The sequence below is a fragment of the Ranitomeya variabilis genome, chromosome 2, assembly GCF_051348905.1.
Source record: "Ranitomeya variabilis isolate aRanVar5 chromosome 2, aRanVar5.hap1, whole genome shotgun sequence".
NCBI classification, from domain to species: Eukaryota; Metazoa; Chordata; class Amphibia; order Anura; family Dendrobatidae; genus Ranitomeya; species Ranitomeya variabilis.
In genome coordinates, this window is record NC_135233.1 from 281,292,200 (window position 1) to 281,310,397 (window position 18,198).

At 43.1% G+C, this 18,198-nt stretch overlaps 1 protein-coding gene across 1 annotated transcript in view; it reads left to right on the top strand.

The window, feature by feature from the left end:
* ABCB7 (ATP binding cassette subfamily B member 7) overlaps nucleotides 1-18,198 on the top strand; it is a 105,151-nt gene that overhangs the window by 62,785 nt on the left and 24,168 nt on the right. The window contains exons 5-7 of the mRNA XM_077285035.1: nucleotides 3,561-3,693; nucleotides 15,981-16,249; nucleotides 17,944-18,032. Coding sequence (XP_077141150.1) covers nucleotides 3,561-3,693; nucleotides 15,981-16,249; nucleotides 17,944-18,032 — 491 coding nt within the window. The remainder of the gene's footprint in view (nucleotides 1-3,560; nucleotides 3,694-15,980; nucleotides 16,250-17,943; nucleotides 18,033-18,198) is intronic.

An 18,198-nucleotide genomic window follows, 5' to 3' on the forward strand; every position in this document is an offset into this window, starting at 1 on the left:
TAAAGGGCCCAGGGTGAAGCATTGATTTTGGGCAGGAACCTACAAGCACTTTGGGATGATTAAGTCATGACTTGCATTTTAGGCAATTACGGTAATTACATGAAGCCTAATTACCGTAAATCAGCACCATCCATGTAGACCACCCTCCCCCTGCTTTTCTACACCATGGCATGTCCGTTCCACATGTGTAAAGCGCTCCCAGAATTGAGCGCATCTTCCTGCACTTGAGTATGGGCCGCTAATCTAGCATTATCTGGATAGCGCTGACGTTCCTCACACTTCCCCCATTATCTATCTATATAAATCCCATATCCGCGCATCAATTGGCATGCATGTGAGCGTTTCTTATTGTTTTGCCTTGAGCGTGACTCGGTATGGCATTACTCCTGCGTCCACAAACCATTTAATTTAAACGGTAAAGCGCACAGTTTTGCTCACACGTATCTGCCTCTTTCAGCCTAATCCGCTGCTCGCGATATTAATGAATTTCAAATCAAGGCAAATTTTGCTGATGAGAATAAATCCTCACTTGATTATGAATGAAATGGAATAGTACTTGGCCTTATATATATTCATGTTTTACCCTCAGGGAATCCACAGCGTTGAAATCCTGGATGTCGGCTTTAGATCTTATTAAAATGTGTGCAGGATACTTAGGAATATTCCTGTTGAAAGACTGTTATCTGCAGAATATGTGCTGGGGCACAATTGATATCACTTGCTGCAGGAGGAAAGACGCCTTTAGACCTATATAATGCATTATATACATAGGTGACCTGTATGGAGCTGGGAGATTTATGCCTGCATGAAAGATTTTCAGATAAACCATGTCTTCATCCTGCGGTTTCCTTTACTTGCACAATAGGTGTTTTATCCTTTCGCATTTTAATGTCTGTGGGGAGACACCGATTTTTGATCATTTAGGAAAAGAGCCAGAATCCACGTTCTACCTGTGTCTGCTAAAGAGTGAGGTTTTCAGAGTAAATGATTGATTGAATTCGAAAGCCTAACATGCCTTAAAGGAACCTGTCAGCAGGATTGTGCATGGTAACCTACACACAGTGTCAGGTCGGCGCCGTTATACTGAATAAAATGATACCTTGGGTGATGAAATCCGTCTTGTGGTTGTTGTTTAATCTGTATTTGTAGTTTTCAGTTAACGATATGCTCGTGCTCCGGGGCGGCCTGTGGGGGGTCTTCATGTGGTGCCCTGCTTAGGTATTCATCTGTACAGCTTATGACAGGTCACTGATATGTCACTGACCTGCCCCCTATTTTACACAATGCATAGAAAAAAAAATTTACATCCGGCAAAATGGCAACAGCGCATGCGTATAGATGCTACTGCGCATACGCCGCCACCATTTTGCTGAAGGAAATAAATTTTGCTGCAGCAAAATGGTGCCGGCGGGAGCGCATGTGCAGTAGCATCTCACGTTCTGATAGATACTACTGTGCAAGCGCCGCCATTTTGCACCACTGTAAATTTTTCTAAACACATCACAGTATAGGCAGTATGTAAAATAGGGGGCAGGTCACTGAGGGATCAGTGACCTGTTGTAAGCCCATATAAATGCATATGTAAGCAGAGCACTATATAAAGCCACCCACCCACCCACAGGCCACCCCAGAGAACAAGAGTATCATTAATTGAAAACTACAAATACAGATTAAACAAGAACCACAAGACGGATTTCATCTCCAAGGAATTATGTTAATCAGTATAACGGCGCCGACCTGACACTGTCTGCAGTTTACTGAGCAAAATCCTGCTGACAGGTTCACTTTAATACCCCTTCAAAAAAAGTGACTGCAATTTAGCCCAAATCCCTGCTTCCTCAATGTGACATGTCCTCTTTGGGGTACCAGAAGATAAGGAGCTGTACATGATATTGAGTTTCTTTTTTGTCTTTTTCCTTATCAAGGATTTTTAGGATTCTTCAAAGAGACTGTAATATCATTTAGGGAAGGAAACCACAGCCTGGCCTCAATCCTCCCTAACATGACTTTTTTTTTTTGTCAGCATTAGGGTCGATTCTCACTTTGTTTCAAACTTGTTGTGTTTATGGGGTTATGGAGTTCCCTTTTAGCAATCATTTCAGAATCTGATGAACAACAGTATTGTTATTTTGTCACACAGTGACATTGTAAACTTGATGGTTGTAAACCCACAGGGTGACACTGTAAGCCTGATGGTTGTAAACACACCCAGTGACACTGTAAGCTTGACGGTTGTAAACTCACACAGAGACACTGTAAGCTTGATGGTTGTAAAGGCACAGAGTGACATTGTAAGCTTGATGGTTGTAAACTTAAGGTACCGTCACATTTAGCGACGCTGCAGCGATCTAGACAACGATGCTGATCGCTGCAGCGTCGCTGTGTGGTCGCTGGAGAGCTGTCACACAGACAGCTCTCCAGCGACCAACGATGCCGAAGTCCCCGGGTAACCAGGGTAAACATCGGGTTACTAAGCGCAGGGCCGCGATTAGTAACCCGATGTTTACCCTGGTTACCAGTATAAATGTAAAAAAAAAAAAAAACACTACATACTTACATTCTGATGTCTGTCGCGTTCCCCGGCGTTCTGCTTCCCTGCACTGTGTAAGCGCCGGCCGCTGGTAACCAGGGTAAATATCGGGTTACTAAGTGCGGCCCTGCGCTTAGTAACCCGATGTTTACCCTGGTTACCAGTGAAGACATCGCTGAATCGGTGTCACACACGCCGACTCAGCGATGTCTGCGGGAGATCCAGCGACGAAATAAGGTGCTGGCCTTCTAGCTCCGACCAGCGATATCACAGCAGGATCCTGATCGCTGCTGCGTGTCAAACACAACAATATCGCTATCCAGGACGTTGCAACGTCACGGATCACTAGCGATATCGTTGTTAAGTTGTTCAGTGTGAAGGTACCTTTACACAGTGACACTGTAAGTTTGATGGTTGTAAATGCACAGGGTGACACTGTAAGCTTGATGGTTGTAAACGCATACAGTGATACTGTACTCTTGATGGTTATAAATGCACAGGGTGACACTAAGCTTGATGGTTGCAAAACAGTCCTTACATGCACAGTACTTGAAGCAAGGTTCTTCACCATGGCTGGAGATCTTGTGATGCTCAATTGCTCCACAGAGTCTGGTTGCAATTGGCATGTCCACCAGCTTTGACCCGTCCTTCAGTGTTACTGTGTGTTTTCAGGAAGGTTACACACTTTCCTTAGCGGGGCCCTAGTAGGAGCTACTCTCTGATTTGATCCAGCCACTTTGTATTGGTAGTGTCAGTGCCTCAAAGGCCTTTAAGATAGCAAAAACTCTGCCTAGTACAGAATAACTCCCAAACCCTCTGGGATGGGAGCATGCAGACATGCATTTGGGGAAATGTCTGAGGACACTGAAGTCACATATGCCCCTTTCAACATGCAAAATAGTTTATTTTAGAAACCCATTGGAATGTTTGACGTTGATTGTCTGGCTGTGTTTTGTACGGAGTCTGTGTGTTTTATGACTCCGTGTGAATAACTCTTTTTATATCCATACATGCTTTTGTCTCTCTGCAGGGGATGAACATCGTGGTGCCCTTCATGTTTAAATATGCAGTGGACAACCTGAATGAAGTATCTGGGAATGTGCTGAACCTGGCAGATGCATCGAGCACTGTGGCTACAATGGCGACCGCCGTACTAATTGGCTGTAAGTACAACTTTGATGAAGATGTAGATTTCTTTTCTGAACACGTAATAAGTGATTTAGTTGCTCACGATTTTCAAAATCTGCGCTTGTTGTCAGTGAATTGAACAACAAAGTATGTTATTCAGGTGCATACACTGTGTGCAGAATTATTAGGCAAGTTGTATTTTGATCACATGATCCACATGATCACATGTTGTCCTACTCCAAGCTGTTCAGGCTTGAGAGCCAACTACCAATTAAGTAAATCAGGTGATGTGCATCTCTGTAATGAGGAGGGGTGTTGTCTAATGACATCAAAACCCTATATAAGGTGTGCTTACTTATTAGGCAACTTCCTTTCCTTTGGCAAAATGGGTCAGAAGAGAGATTTGATGGGCTCTGAAAAGTTCAAAATTGTGAGATGTCTTGCAGAGGGATGCAGCAGTGTTGAAATTGCCAAACTTTTGAAGCGTGATCACTGAACAATCAAGCATTTCATGCCAACAGGGTTGCAAGAAGCGTGTTGGGCAAAATAGGCGCAAAATAACTGCCCATGAATTGAGGAAAATCAAGCGTGAAGCTGCCAAGATGCCATTTGCCACCAGTTTTGCCATATTTCAGAGCTGCAACGTTACTGGAGTAACAAAAAGCACAAGGTGTGCGATAATCAGGGACATGGCCAAGGTAAGGAAGGCTGAAAAACGACCACCTTTGAACATGAAACATAAGATAAAACGTCAAGACTGAGCCAAGAAATATCTTAACAATCAAATAAATAAGGCAGCACACTGTGGCGCCAAAATTTGCAAACATGAAACATGAAAATTGAATTGAATTGCATTACTGCACTAGAAATATGAAAAATTGAGAAAGTTTAGCGCATAAATTGGCCTATTTATGTGTACCTTGTAGCTACGTGAAGGCATTTCTCGTATACAAGGTCCTAGCAATGCCTTTCCTCTCGGAGAATAAAGTCTTCATCTGAATGGGAACCTAAAAGAGAGTCCTCTCTTTGACTAAAAATCTCTCTCTCTCTGTGGAGGGGTAGTGGATCTACTGTGAAGGTTCCCATTCAGATGAAGACTTTATTCTCAGAGAGGAAAGGCATTGCTAGGACCTTGTATACCAGAAATGCCTTAACGTGGCTACAAGGTACACATAAATTGGCCAACTTATGCGCTAAACTTTCTCAATTTTTCATATTTCAAGTGCAGTAATGAATTCAATTTTCATGTTTCATGTTTGCAGGTTTTGGCGCCACAGTGTGCTGCCTTATTTATTTGACTGTATATGAGTTTGTGACTCTTAAGTGTGAACATGTGCTGAACCTAGTCTATGTTTGGATGTGACGGTCAGTTTTTTTTAAAGTAAGAAATATCTTAAGACTGACTTTTCAAAGGTTTTATGGACTGATAAAATGAGTGACTCTTGATGGGCCAGAGGCTGGATCAGTAAAGGGCAGAGAGCCCCAGTCTGACTCAGATGCCAGCAAGGTGGAGGTGGGGTACTGGTATGGGCTGGTATCATCAAAGATGAACTTGTGGAACCTTTTCGGGTTGAGGATGGAGTGAAGCTCCACTCCTAGACCGACTGCCAGTTTCTGGAAGACAACTTCTTCAAGCAGTGGTACAGAAAGAAGTCGGTATCATTCAAGAAAAACATGATTTTCATGCAGGACAATGCTCCATCACATGCCTCCAACTACTCCACAGCGTGGCTGGCCAGTGAAGGTCTCAAAGAAGAAAAAATAATGACATGGCCCCCTTGTTCACCTGATCTGAACCCCATAGAGAACCTGTGGTCCCTCATAAAATGTGAGATCTACAGGGAGGGAAAACAGTCCACCTCTCGGAACAGTGTCTGGGAGGCTGTGGTGGCTGCTGCACGGAATGTTGATCGTAAACAGATCAAGCAACTGACAGAATCTATGGATGGAAGGCTGCTGAGTGTCATCATAAAGAAAGGTGGCTATATCGGTCACTAATTTTTGGGGGGTTTATTTTTGCATGTCAGAAATGTTTATTTCTAAATTTTGTGCAGTTATATTGGTTTACCTGGTGAAAATAAACAAGTGAGATGGGAATATATTTGGTTTTTATTAAGTTGCCTAATAATTCTGCATAGTAATAGTTACCTGCACAAACAGATATCCTCCTAAGATCGCCAAATCTAAAAAAAAAAACCTACTCCAACTTCCAAAAATATTAAGCTTTGATATTTGAGTCTTTTGGGTTGATTGAGAACATAGTTGTTGATGAATAATAACAATAATCCTCTAAAATGCAACTTGCCTAATAATTCTGCACACAATGTATATAAAACTGGGCTAAATAGAAAATAAAGGGATTATTTAAATAATAGATTGTAAGCTCTTTTGTGCAAAGTGCTCACTTTTGCTTCAATTGTTGCATAGTTTGTTACCTTAAAGTCTTATATTGCTTGTATGTCTATCCTTTAGGCTATGTGTGCACACGTCAGGATTTCTTGCAGAAATTTCCTGATCAAAACCGGACATTTTCTGCAAGAAATCCGCATGCGTTTTTGCGTGTTTTTTGCCCGTTTTTGGCGCGTTTTTTGTGCGTTTTTTTCCGGAGCATCCGAATGCATTAAATAGCGGGAAAACGCGAAAAATCCGCAAAATTAATGAACATGCTGCGTTTTTAGCGCTATGCGTTTTTTTGTTTCTCGGAAAAAAAACGCATCATGTGCACAAAAATTGCAGAATGCATTAAAAATGATGGGATGCATATGTATGCGTTTAAGCGTTTTTCCCGCGGAAAACGGCCGAAAAAACGCTAAAAATTCTGAACGTGCGCACATAGCCTTCAATTGTAAAGTGCTGCTGAATATGTTCCCTCTGTGTACATTAAAATTAACCCCTTATCAACATCCCCATTCATATACAGTGGATGAGCACAGGAGGTTAAACTTCCGCGATGGGAACCAACTCTGACCGCAGTAGTTACAGGCGGTCAGCTGAGAGGCTCCATATATTGTGGAAGCCTTCTGAGCTATGCTCCTGAGACGTGTCTGACACTGCTGCAATCAGAGTTGGCTCCCATCACAGCAGCTTAGCTGGTTAATAGCGGCTGCAGCATTTAAGGGTATGTGCCCACGTTGCGGATTCTGCTGCGGATTTTTCCGCAGCGGATTTGGAAAATCCGCAGTGCAAAACCACTGCGGTTTTCACTGCGGATTTTCTCGCGGTTTCTTCTGCGGATTCCTCTGCGGTTTTTCAACTGCACTTTCATATTGGTGCAGGTTGAAAACCGCTGCAGAATCCGCCCAAAGAATTGACATGCTGCGGAAAATAATCCGCTGCGTTTCCGCACGGATTTTTCCGCAGCATGTGCACAGCGGTTTTTTTTTCCCATAGGTTTACATGGTACTGTAAACTTTGGGAAAACTGCTGCGGATCCGCAGCAAAATCCGCAGCGTGTGCACATACCCTCAGTGTTTAGACAGAGGGGGCACCTATATAACCCAATTGGCCTCACCATCATAGAAAAACTGGATGCTGATGGGTTCTCATGGCAATTGATGGCATACTGAAGGCACTCTGGTCTACCATGTTACTATTTCTCTTCAGCCCTTTAAAGGGGTATTCTCATGTTGTTAAATTGCTTTAATTAGCCAGCATGAAAATAAGCAAGTTTGCAATTGATGTTTCTTCTTTCTGCTTTCATTCTCCTGTAATGAGTGCTTTTAAATTACATAGTGTACATAGGAGGTTGAACACCAGACCATGTACAGTATGCACAGAAGCTCCATTCCATGGTGAGAAGTTAACTCTTAAGATGCCAGCCCATTGATTTCTATAAAAGCAGTTAGCTGCTTACCTACCTCTTCCCCTTTCCTTCACTCTAAGCTCCTGACTTATCAGTCTTGTAAACTCACCATTCATCCCCACCCCTACCACCACTCTGGCCCCTACCACCACCCTGGCCCCTACCATTGCAACTTCCAGAGCAAAGCTGCTAATCACTGCTCTCAATTTCCCAGACGCTGTTATCAAATTCAAAGAAGCTTTATTGGCAGGACCAAATATTATTAAATATGTAAATATAGTCATGACAGTGTACACTTGGAGCAAACATTAACAGACTGTTAATGTGTCATGTTAGTAGTGTGAAGCTCCTTGATTAGAATTGTCACTCAAGTAGGTGTGCTCGCTCCATGCCCTCAGCTCACCCTCACGTTCCACCCCCAGCATCTAGTAAGGAGACTGCTGATTTCTGAGCTACTCGCGAGACAACTGGAGAATACCCCTTTTATTCCAATTGTTACAAGTAATGTAAATGCTTCACTTTCCATTACTGTTAGATCACGGCATGAGCAGGAAAATTGCATTATAGCGTCCACCACTGAATGCAGGAGAAGGTAGAGCAACAATTCATCCACAGGAGAAACAGAGGGTGCGGTACCATGTCTAAATCAAGCCACACTCTATTAGTACTACATGTATTTTCTAAATACTTGATTGGCCATCCCCTTCTTTTCATGGGACACCCTTTTTTAATTGTACAAAAGTTGACATTGCAGCTTGTTGCTTCCCATGGAAGTCATCTCATCCTCTCTCGTTTTAGAAGAGCCTGAATTTATGTAATGTGTGTGTATGGCCTTCCATCCTCACCATTAATAGACAAAAGCAATTAACATGACAAAAAATAGATATTAGTTGTGATTGCAGCATTATGATGAGGTAGATTCTGCGTAACCGTTGTGTCAAGCCTTAATTCCTTCTGTCAAATGCTATCTTGTCTGCAATTACCTCTTTAATTACAGGCGACCTTTATGATTTGACCCACAAGCTAATGACTTCTAGGATTTGAAAAGATGATTTTTTTCCCATTTCTTTTGTTCTTATTTTATTTAACCATTCACCACTCATTCCCGACCATCTGACTATCCAACGACATTCAGGGATGTGTAATGTGTTCCCACAGAATTGTATTATGAGTGTCCTTTTAACAATATGCGTAAGAAAGTCTCTTATTTGCACTTGGTATTTTAATTGCTGTGGCAACTATGTTAAGGTGATCTTCATTTTCCTTCTCTCCTCTTCCTCCCTATCCCCTTTCCTATTTTCCTTTGTTTGGTTGCCTTCCTTTCCCTTCATCGCTTTCCTGACACATTATCCCCTATACTGTAAAAATCCCCTAATAAAAAGAATTTTGAGAGAAATTCTCCTATAGGAGTTTACCATGTCTGTATTTTCATACATGTCTTTTGCATATCCATGGGCGTCTCTCCTGTTGTGGACTTCCATCTTGCTGACGTTTTTTTGAGGATTCGAGGAAAACTGCACATCCTAGTAGTCTCATTGAAAAGTTGCTTCTTTATTATCCATAAGATAATCAATACAGATGTAATGTTTTATTAATGAGATTTCTAACAAAATAATATAGGAATGTCTGAATATGGGCTTTTTATTGTACTGAAAGCGTAGGCGAGCATGCGGTTTAGTACAGCATACCCCAAAAATGGATACAGTTGTTCTGCATTCCGAGTTGGCATTTCAGAGCCCTGCTTTTCAAGACTGGTGGGCATCCTACAACGGGGACTTCCTCTGATCCCGAAAAAGTGACTCAAATATGCCACTTTTGAGTGGAGCGCCACCGTTCTATTAGTTGTCTGTGTGGTTTCTGGAGATAGCGGAGTACAGCGCTCAACCACATGAGATCAGCCATCGTCTTCTAGTGTTCTTTGCAGGGTTGTGGAGTCGGTAAGCCAAACCTCCGACTCCTCAATTTCCATATCACTGACTCCACCAAAATGGGCTTAGACTCCAGAGCCCTGCCAGGGCTGTGCAGTCTGAAAGCCAAACCTCCGACTCCGATTCCTCAATTTCCATGACTCCGACACCACCAAAATGGGCTCAGACTCCAGAGCCCTGCCAGGGCTGTGCAGTCTGAAAGCCAAACCTCCGACTCCGATTCCTCAATTTCCATGACTCCGACGCCACCAAAATGGGCTCAGACTCCAGAGCCCTGCCAGGGATGTGGAGCCAGAAAGCCAAACCTCCGACTCCGATTCCTCAATTTCCATGACTCCGACGCCACCAAAATGGGCTTAGACTCCAGAGCCCTGCCAGGGCTGTGCAGTCTGAAAGCCAAACCTCCGACTCCGATTCCTCAATTTCCATGACTCCGACGCCACCAAAATGGGCTCAGACTCCAGAGCCCTGCCAGGGATGTGGAGCCAGAAAGCCAAACCTCCGACTCCGATTCCTCAATTTCCATGACTCCGACGCCACCAAAATGGGCTTAGACTCCAGAGCCCTGCCAGGGCTGTGCAGTCTGAAAGCCAAACCTCCGACTCCGATTCCTCAATTTCCATGACTCCGACGCCACCAAAATGGGCTCAGACTCCAGAGCCCTGCCAGGGATGTGGAGCCAGAAAGCCAAACCTCCGACTCCGATTCCTCAATTTCCATGACTCCGACGCCACCAAAATGGGCTCCAAATCAGACTCCTCAGCCCTGGTTCTTTGGTACATCTACGGTACTTTATCTCTGAATAATATTGATTACGTCGCGAGCGAAGCGTTGTAACTCTCAGACTCTCGTACAGACTGTAATTGTTTTCTTGAGGTACGCTATGCCACTATTTGAGTTGGAATATGGGTGTCCTTACATGTTACACTGTACTAGAACTAGATGAATAAATCTAGAATCGAGCAGGTTTCTAATCTGTATTAATCTGCTGTTCACGTTTGGCTCTTCCAGTTTAGTAATTTATCATATTTCTTTGTTCAACTTTTTTTTTGGTTTTGTTTTCTTGGCTGCGTACTGAGAGTTTAGAAAATGTATTTCTACACGGACAATGTAAGACTATGGAGAGGGAGAAAGCCTGCTGTTTCTTCTGCGTATTAGCCTCAACAAGCCGCTTTCTCCCCTACTTTAAAAGCACTTGGCTAACAAACACAAAATAGAAGTGCAAAATCAACAAATTGTTAATCCTTTGCTGCTTAATGTGTTCTCCTCTCGTTCCGGCACTTTCTTTCATGACTATAATTATTAGATTGGCAGGGTTGCCATCGCCATGCTCTTTATTTTACATTAAGAAGCCTTTTTTTTTTAATACTTTAATTTTTTTTTCTTTATTTTTTTTTAGAATATATTTAAACATATGACAATGTTATTCATTTTTCTGGTTCCTTGCCCTCTAAAATCCCTTCTGCTTCTGTTCCATCTGAAGTGACCACATCTGTTGGACCCTGACAGGAGGGATCTATTCTGTTAGTTCCGTGCACCCGCACCTCCATTCTGAACTTTATCTTTTTTTTTTCTTAATGGTAAATGGATGTTTTTGTCCTGCAATCTCTTTTTCGGGAGCTCTCACTGGTCCTTATGTTTTAAAATCTAGGTAAATGTGTTGAATATTGGGGGTTTGTTTTGTTTTTTTCTGCATATATTAAAGCTGACCTGACCTCTTATTGCTTGCTGTGGGTAAGAACAACACTTTCCCCTGATAGACTTTTGGATTACGAGGAATAATGTATGCATCATCGGGCATGCACAGAAAAACATACGGTTGGCACTACCACACAGTTTCATCAGCCACAATTCTTATTATGGGACTATGCGGGTTAATAGTAACCATTGTTTAAATAAAAATAAATAAATCCCAGAAATAAATAGTGATGTGAAAATAAGAAACTTTGTGATATATCTTATTACAAAAATCTACTTCTTTCTCCATGTACAGATGGTCAGGAGACCATACAATGGCTGGGGTCCAGCAGTTTGCCTATGTTTGTTTCGTGCACATAGCACTTTCTGATGGCCGTGACAAAGCGCAGTGAGTGCGAAACGGCTATAGGCAACCAAATGGTGACCGACCGTTATATCGTTTGCACATTCGTTGAATTAATATTTTCGTGGATTTTAATGCAACTTGGTGCGTGCCACATATTTACATTTTCTGTAACTAAAAAAAGACAAAACCACAATAACCCTACAACAAATCGTTGCATTTGACTTGTGCAAGGCAAGATAAGTGTCAGATAAGCAATTCTTGAGTTCCGCAAGGTCCAGGGTCCACAGCTCTTTAACAGATCTGGTCTGTTATATGACACCCGCAGAAATCTGTGTACTCATATTTCATCCCATAATTACTCGTGATTTCTTAGAGGTTTGGGGGGGTTTAGTACAGTAAAGTTGGATTTTTTTTCCATCAACATGCGCGTTATCTGAGCATTAACAACATGACCTAAAGTTACACTTTCAATGCAAAACAGAATGCACTACAAAGGAACTATGTGGCAGCGCCCAGAATACCTACAACTTGGTAGGACACGGGGAGGATTAGGCTGTTTCACTCATTCTCAGAGCTGGAAATCCATTCACATCAGCCAACGCCTGAGGACCGTGCTGGTTCTAAGGAAACTACAACTTTCTGTTAATGAACTGCTGAGTTTGCTTTGACTTTAAAATAGTAATCCCATCTCCAAGATCCTATCCCAATATGTAATAGATATAATAATATTAGCTAATACTTCCAATTAGAAATGTAGTATAGTTCTTCTGATTTGCTCTGTCACTTACCCCATGTGCAGGGTATTGCAGTAGCTTGGGTATCCATGGTTATGACCACTGTCCCTATATTGTGGTGGTAACCATGGATACCTAAGCTATTGCAATGCCCTGCTCATGGGATAAGCGACACAGCAAATCAGAAGAACTATACTACATTTCGAATTGGAGGTATTCACTAATATTATTATTACATATTGAGAGAAGAACTTGATGATGGAAATACTCCTTTTAAAATAAAGCTCAGAATCGAATTCTAGGCGTACTCCAGCTCAAATGATTATTTTTTAAATAAAATGGCAAGAAATACTCAATTATAGTTCATGAGTATTCCTAGGAAAGTGGATTTCATGATAATCGTGTAGTCTGAATAGGCTGCCGATCACCCAAGGAACACGCAAGACATCACATCAGGTAAAATGATCTTTTTCGTTTGCACAAAAGATTATCCTTCTCTGTGTAAACCAGCCCTGTGCTGCTAAGAACAATGGCCGCCTATGCTTTCTAAAATGATCTATTAGTTTGTTTTGTGCACATCTATAGTCTTTGTAAACAGACTAGTAAATGATTGCTGACATGTTGGTGGATGTCTAAAGTGCCGATCAGCCATCATAAGTGCACCCTACTCCATGTCCGACTTGTGTTCCACAAAGGAGAGAGTTGATGTGTTCAGACTACCGCTGCCTTCTCCGGGATCCAGCGCCGTTCTGCAATGCTTCTCAATAAAGTCACCGCACCTCAGACTCTCCTGCTCATTCTATGTGTGAGCCGGAAGACTCCTTTACAACGCTAGTCTATGGGGCCTCGTACTGATGCTCCATAGAGTTACATTGTAAAAACCACTTCTGGGTCACGCACAGCGCAGCGTGATCCGGAGAGTCTGCTGAGCAGTAATGTCACTGAGAAGAACAGTGGTGGATCTCTGAGATATCGGCTGTAGGTCAGAATATTAAATGCTTACACTATACACCATATACACACATTTAATGAAAAATATATTCATGGGAGTGCTTATTAAAGGGGGGAAAAAAAGCCTAAATGCTAAGTAAAACCACAGTGTTATATAGTGGGGGAAAAAAAGTTGAGAAGACCCTTTTCGGTGCAGAGAGTCAAAAAGATCCCTTTTGGCGCAGAGGAGCGAAAGAGCTAATTTCAAACACACAGAAGTGAGTTCACCCTTTTGGGTTAGAGGAAGTATTCATTTGCAGACGACTCTAGTGAAAACTTGTATGGCTTGGACACCATCTTTATAATCTGTGTGGCCCTAACTTCCAAACATCCAGCAATAGGACATACAGTGAGGAAAAGTATTTAAGGTACCTTCACACTAAACGACTTTGCAACGATAACGATAGCAATCCGTGACGTTGCAGTGTCCTGGATAGCGATATCGTTGTGTTTGACACGCAGCAGCGATCTGGATCCTGCTGTGATATCGCTGGTCGTTGCTGAAAGTTCAGAACTTTATTTGGTCGTCAGATCGGCGTGTATCGTCGTGTTTGACAGCAAAAGCAACGATGCCAGCAATGTTTTACAATGGTAACCAGGGTAAATATCGGGTTACTAAGCGCAGGGCTTCGCTTAGTAACCTGATATTTACCCTGGTTACCATTTTAAATGTAAAAAAAAATCAGTACATACTCCCCTTCTGATGTCTGTCAGGTCCCTGGCCGTCTGCTTCCCGCACTGACTGTGAGCGCCGGCCGGCCGTAAAGCACAGCACAGCGGTGACATCACCGCTGTGCTCTGCTTTTACTTTACGGCCGGCCAGCGCTCAGTCAGTGCGGGAAGCAGACGGCCAGGGACCTGACAGACATCAGAAGGTGAGTATGTAATGTTTTTTTTTTTTTTACATTTACAATGGTAACCAGGGTAAACATCGGGTTACTAAGCGCGGCCCTGCGCTTAGTAACCCGATGTTTACCCTGGTTACCCGGGGGCCTCGGCATCGTTGGTCGCTGGAGAGCTGTCTGTGTGACAGCTCTCCAGCGACCACACAGCGACGCTGCAGCGATCGGCATCGTTGTCGATATCGCTGCAGCGTCGCTTAATGTGACGGTACCTTTAGTCAGCCACCAATTGTGCAAGTTGTCCCACTTAAAAAGATGAGAGACCTGTAATTGACATCATAGGTAGACCACAACTATGAGAGTCAAATGAGAAAACAAATTCAGAAAATCACCTTGTCTGATTTGGCAAGATTTATTTAGCAAATTATGGTGGAAAATAAGTATTTGGTCATTAACAAAAGTTCATCTCAATATTTTGTTATATATCCTTTTTTTGGCAATGATAGCGGTGAAACGTTTTCTGTAAGTCTTCACAAGGTTGGCACACACTGTTGGTGGTATGTTGGCCCCTTCCTCCATGTAGATCTCCTCTAGAGCAGTGATGTTTTGGGCCTGTCTCTTGGCAACATGGACTTCCAACTCCCTCCAAAGGTTTTCTATGGGGTTGAGATCTGGAGACTGGCTAGGCCACTCCAGGACCTGCATATGGTTTCGCTTCTGACACTCATAGTGGTCAGATGATCATGGTGGCCATACATCTGTGCACAGGAAAAAGGCTGTCTGTGTAATGGACAGGTTGAATCCACCAAAGAAAGACACTGTTCATCAGAAAGCTTGCACCATAATAGAGGGGTCTAGAGCCCTGGGTCCCTCTTTTAACATATCTGTATACATTAATATTCCATCTGAGAAGGTTATTTTTTATTGATAAGATTTGAAATCGCTGGACATTGCAGAGAGCTCCGTGTGATCTTTACTTTACAGACTGATGCAATGTGACGATTACCAGCACTAGACTCGTTGAATCCCACCGCCATCTATTTTTATTAGCCCCCAAACTTGCTGATCTATGGCAGCAGCAGAACACAAATGTTTTGTTTCCTGTGACATTCTCCTTCCAGATATATTCCTAACTTCTATTCTCACCCTGTATACACACACCAAGGTATTTTGGTCTTTGATCAGAAGGGGTTTGATGTGTGACCCCTTCACCCTTCCCTCTTCTCTACTCTGTATCTTCTTTCTTTTCATGTTTTCTTTTCTGGACAACATGGAAGGTAGTAATGAGCATTTTTCCTTTCTCTTTCCTAAACAAGCAGTCGGGTTTTGTCCAAGTTCATTAATGCAGTTTGGATTTTGAGTCCTTTCAAATAAGAGTGAAATAATTGAATGTATTGCCCTGCCAGGAAATTACGATTTCTTATCTACATCAAGGTTTTTGATTTTTTTTAATCTTTAAAGAAAAGGTTCTTTCAGAGCAAACTATTAAATATTCTAGTTTACATTAAATTGAAAGGCTAAAGCTCTATGCACACATCGGCGCTGTGAGCGCAGAGCCTGTGTGCTAGCGTACAGAGAGTGCAGAGCCGGAGGCAGTCCTTGTGTCTCTAAAAGACACCATATTGTGGGAATATTCTTTGCTAGAAGAAACTAGACCTCTGTGGTTTAGGATCTGCCAAAGTGTGCCACAAATGGAACCTGAGGCATAGTAGGACCCTAAAGACTTCTACGGCTGCTGTATTATAACTCAACCAAGTAGACTTACTCTACGCAAAAGAATCCAAGTAATACTATAGCCGCTGATCTAATAATATCATTTTATTATTTAAAAGCAGTTTTACATTTTGGGTGGAATTCTCTATTAAGGATGGTTTGCCTCTTTTAATTCTAATCCTCTCTGTACCTTTATCTTTTTTCCCTATATGTGGGATAACCTGGTAGGAAAGCTGTCCACTGACCCGGATCTCTGTTTCGGTTTCTAGATGGTGCATCCAGAGCTGGGGCTGCCCTCTTCAATGAATTGAGGAATGCAGTATTTGGGAAAGTGGCCCAAAGCTCCATCAGGAGAATAGCAAAGAATGTTTTCTTACATCTACACAACCTGGACCTGGGCTTCCACTTGAGCCGACAAACCGGAGCATTGTCAAAAGCCATTGATCGCGGTACAAGAGGGATCAGCTTTGTGCTCAGTGCTCTGGTCTTTAATCTGGGACCCACAATGTTCGAAGTTCTCCTTGTTAGCAGTATCTTGGTAAGTGCTGGAAACAAAAAGGCTTTTCTTTCTGATACTTTTACGTATTCTGATATACAGAGCCAAAATTTGATCCCTGGGACCCCCCACTATTTCCAAAAATGAGGCTTGGATTCTGCATACGAGTATAGTGTTCCACTATCTCCAGCAGGCAAGCGGTGGAGCAGGAACATCGCTGCTTTCAAACATGATACGTCAGACCCCCAGTGTTGAGAATGGTGAGGGCCTTAGTAGTGGAACCCCCAGCAACCCCATGGCTAGGTGATCATTTTCATTTATTGTACAACCTGTTTAAAAACCTTGGTGCCTGGCAGCATAGCCTTTTCCCCATGAAAGGGCATTGTTCCTTGCATTGAAGGTCGATGGGAGTGCTGTTGTGCCGTAAAGTTCCTTCGTTGCCAGGATTAGCAAGGAGAATTAAAGAAGCAAAATGTTCTTTACCTGTACGCCTGGGAAGGAAAGCAGGGGACGTGGAGCTCTATAATAAAGAAACTGAATATTTTAGGTAGTGGAGACTCCCTAATATTATGGGGTTTGCCCCTTAAAATGTTTGCTTTTCCAATTATTGGGGGTTTGATGCTTTGTGAGAGAATGTTTTGCTGCAGCTTTTTGATGGGAGTAATTATTTCAATATTCAATAATACTTTTGGTTGTACACATTAAAGGGAAACCTGCCCAAGCTACAGGCAGCATGCATTGGAGCCTGGCTGCACTGTTGTAGCCCAGGTATGTTTTTTTTCTTTTTCTGAAATGCTGCGGTAAAGTCCCTGTCAATCACTTAGAGTGGGGGAGCCTGCTGGGGGCAACACCGGACTCGTCTCAACCCCAAAGTCCCCGGACAGCTCTTCAAATTGTTTTCTCTGAAACGCCAGAATATTTCAGAGGAAACATACCTGGCTGCATTTGTGCACCCGAGATTTGATTCTTTTTGTGACTTTGGCAGCATGGATCAGGTAACAGGCTCTCCTTAATGAACAGTTTGTACAAAAAAGCTGTGAATTGTTTTTCATTCCTTTTGCTGTCAGGATAACTAATCCAGAATGGAGTCAGTTTGGGAAATCTCTTGTAATAGTGACTAATATCTGTCTAGAAAAGTCATTACAGGGGAGTCGGTCAGCACAAAATGACTGTTCAAAGCAAGGACTCTGTACCCTTAGTTCAGCCAAGCAGGTCAGTACACTTTCCCACCCACTTGTTTCCCATGTATCTCCACCCTCCTCTAGCTCTTGTACAGCCAGAGCTGTTAGTCAAAACTGCTAGCTTAGTAAGTGCTCGGCCACTCCAGGGGCGCACCGACCTGCTCGGCCACTCCAGGGGCGCACCGACCTGCTCGGCCACACCAGGGGCGCACCGACCTGCTCGGCCACACCAGGGGCGCACCGACCTGCACGGCCACACCAGGGGCGCACCGACCTGCTCGGCCACACCAGGGGCGCACCGACCTCCTCGGCCACACCAGGGGCGCACCGACCTGCTCGGCCACACCAGGGGCGCACCGACCTGCTCGGCCATGCCACGGACGCCAGGAGCACCTATACTTGGGTGAGCAGTCATTATGTGCTGATAAACTCCCTTTAAATCTCTTTATATGTGAGTTATAAAAAGTATCCAATTAAAAAGGTTTTTTTCTCACATTGTCATGATGCCAGATTTAAACAACTTGATCACATGAATGACTTTTTTTTTCTTTCTAGTATTACAAATGTGGAGCTCAGTTTGCCTTTGTTACACTGGGGACCCTGGGAGCCTATACAGCGTTTACCATTGGAATCACACAGTGGAGGTAATGACTATAGCCACTTCCATGTCCACAGAGTCAGTGCTTGCAGTATAATGTATCCAGTCTCACACCTCATGCCCGCTCTTTACTCACTACTTGCCTTATCGGAGTGACACAAAGGCCATACTAACTAGTCCTTCACTGTTTTGGTGGTCCCGCAGTTTTTAGG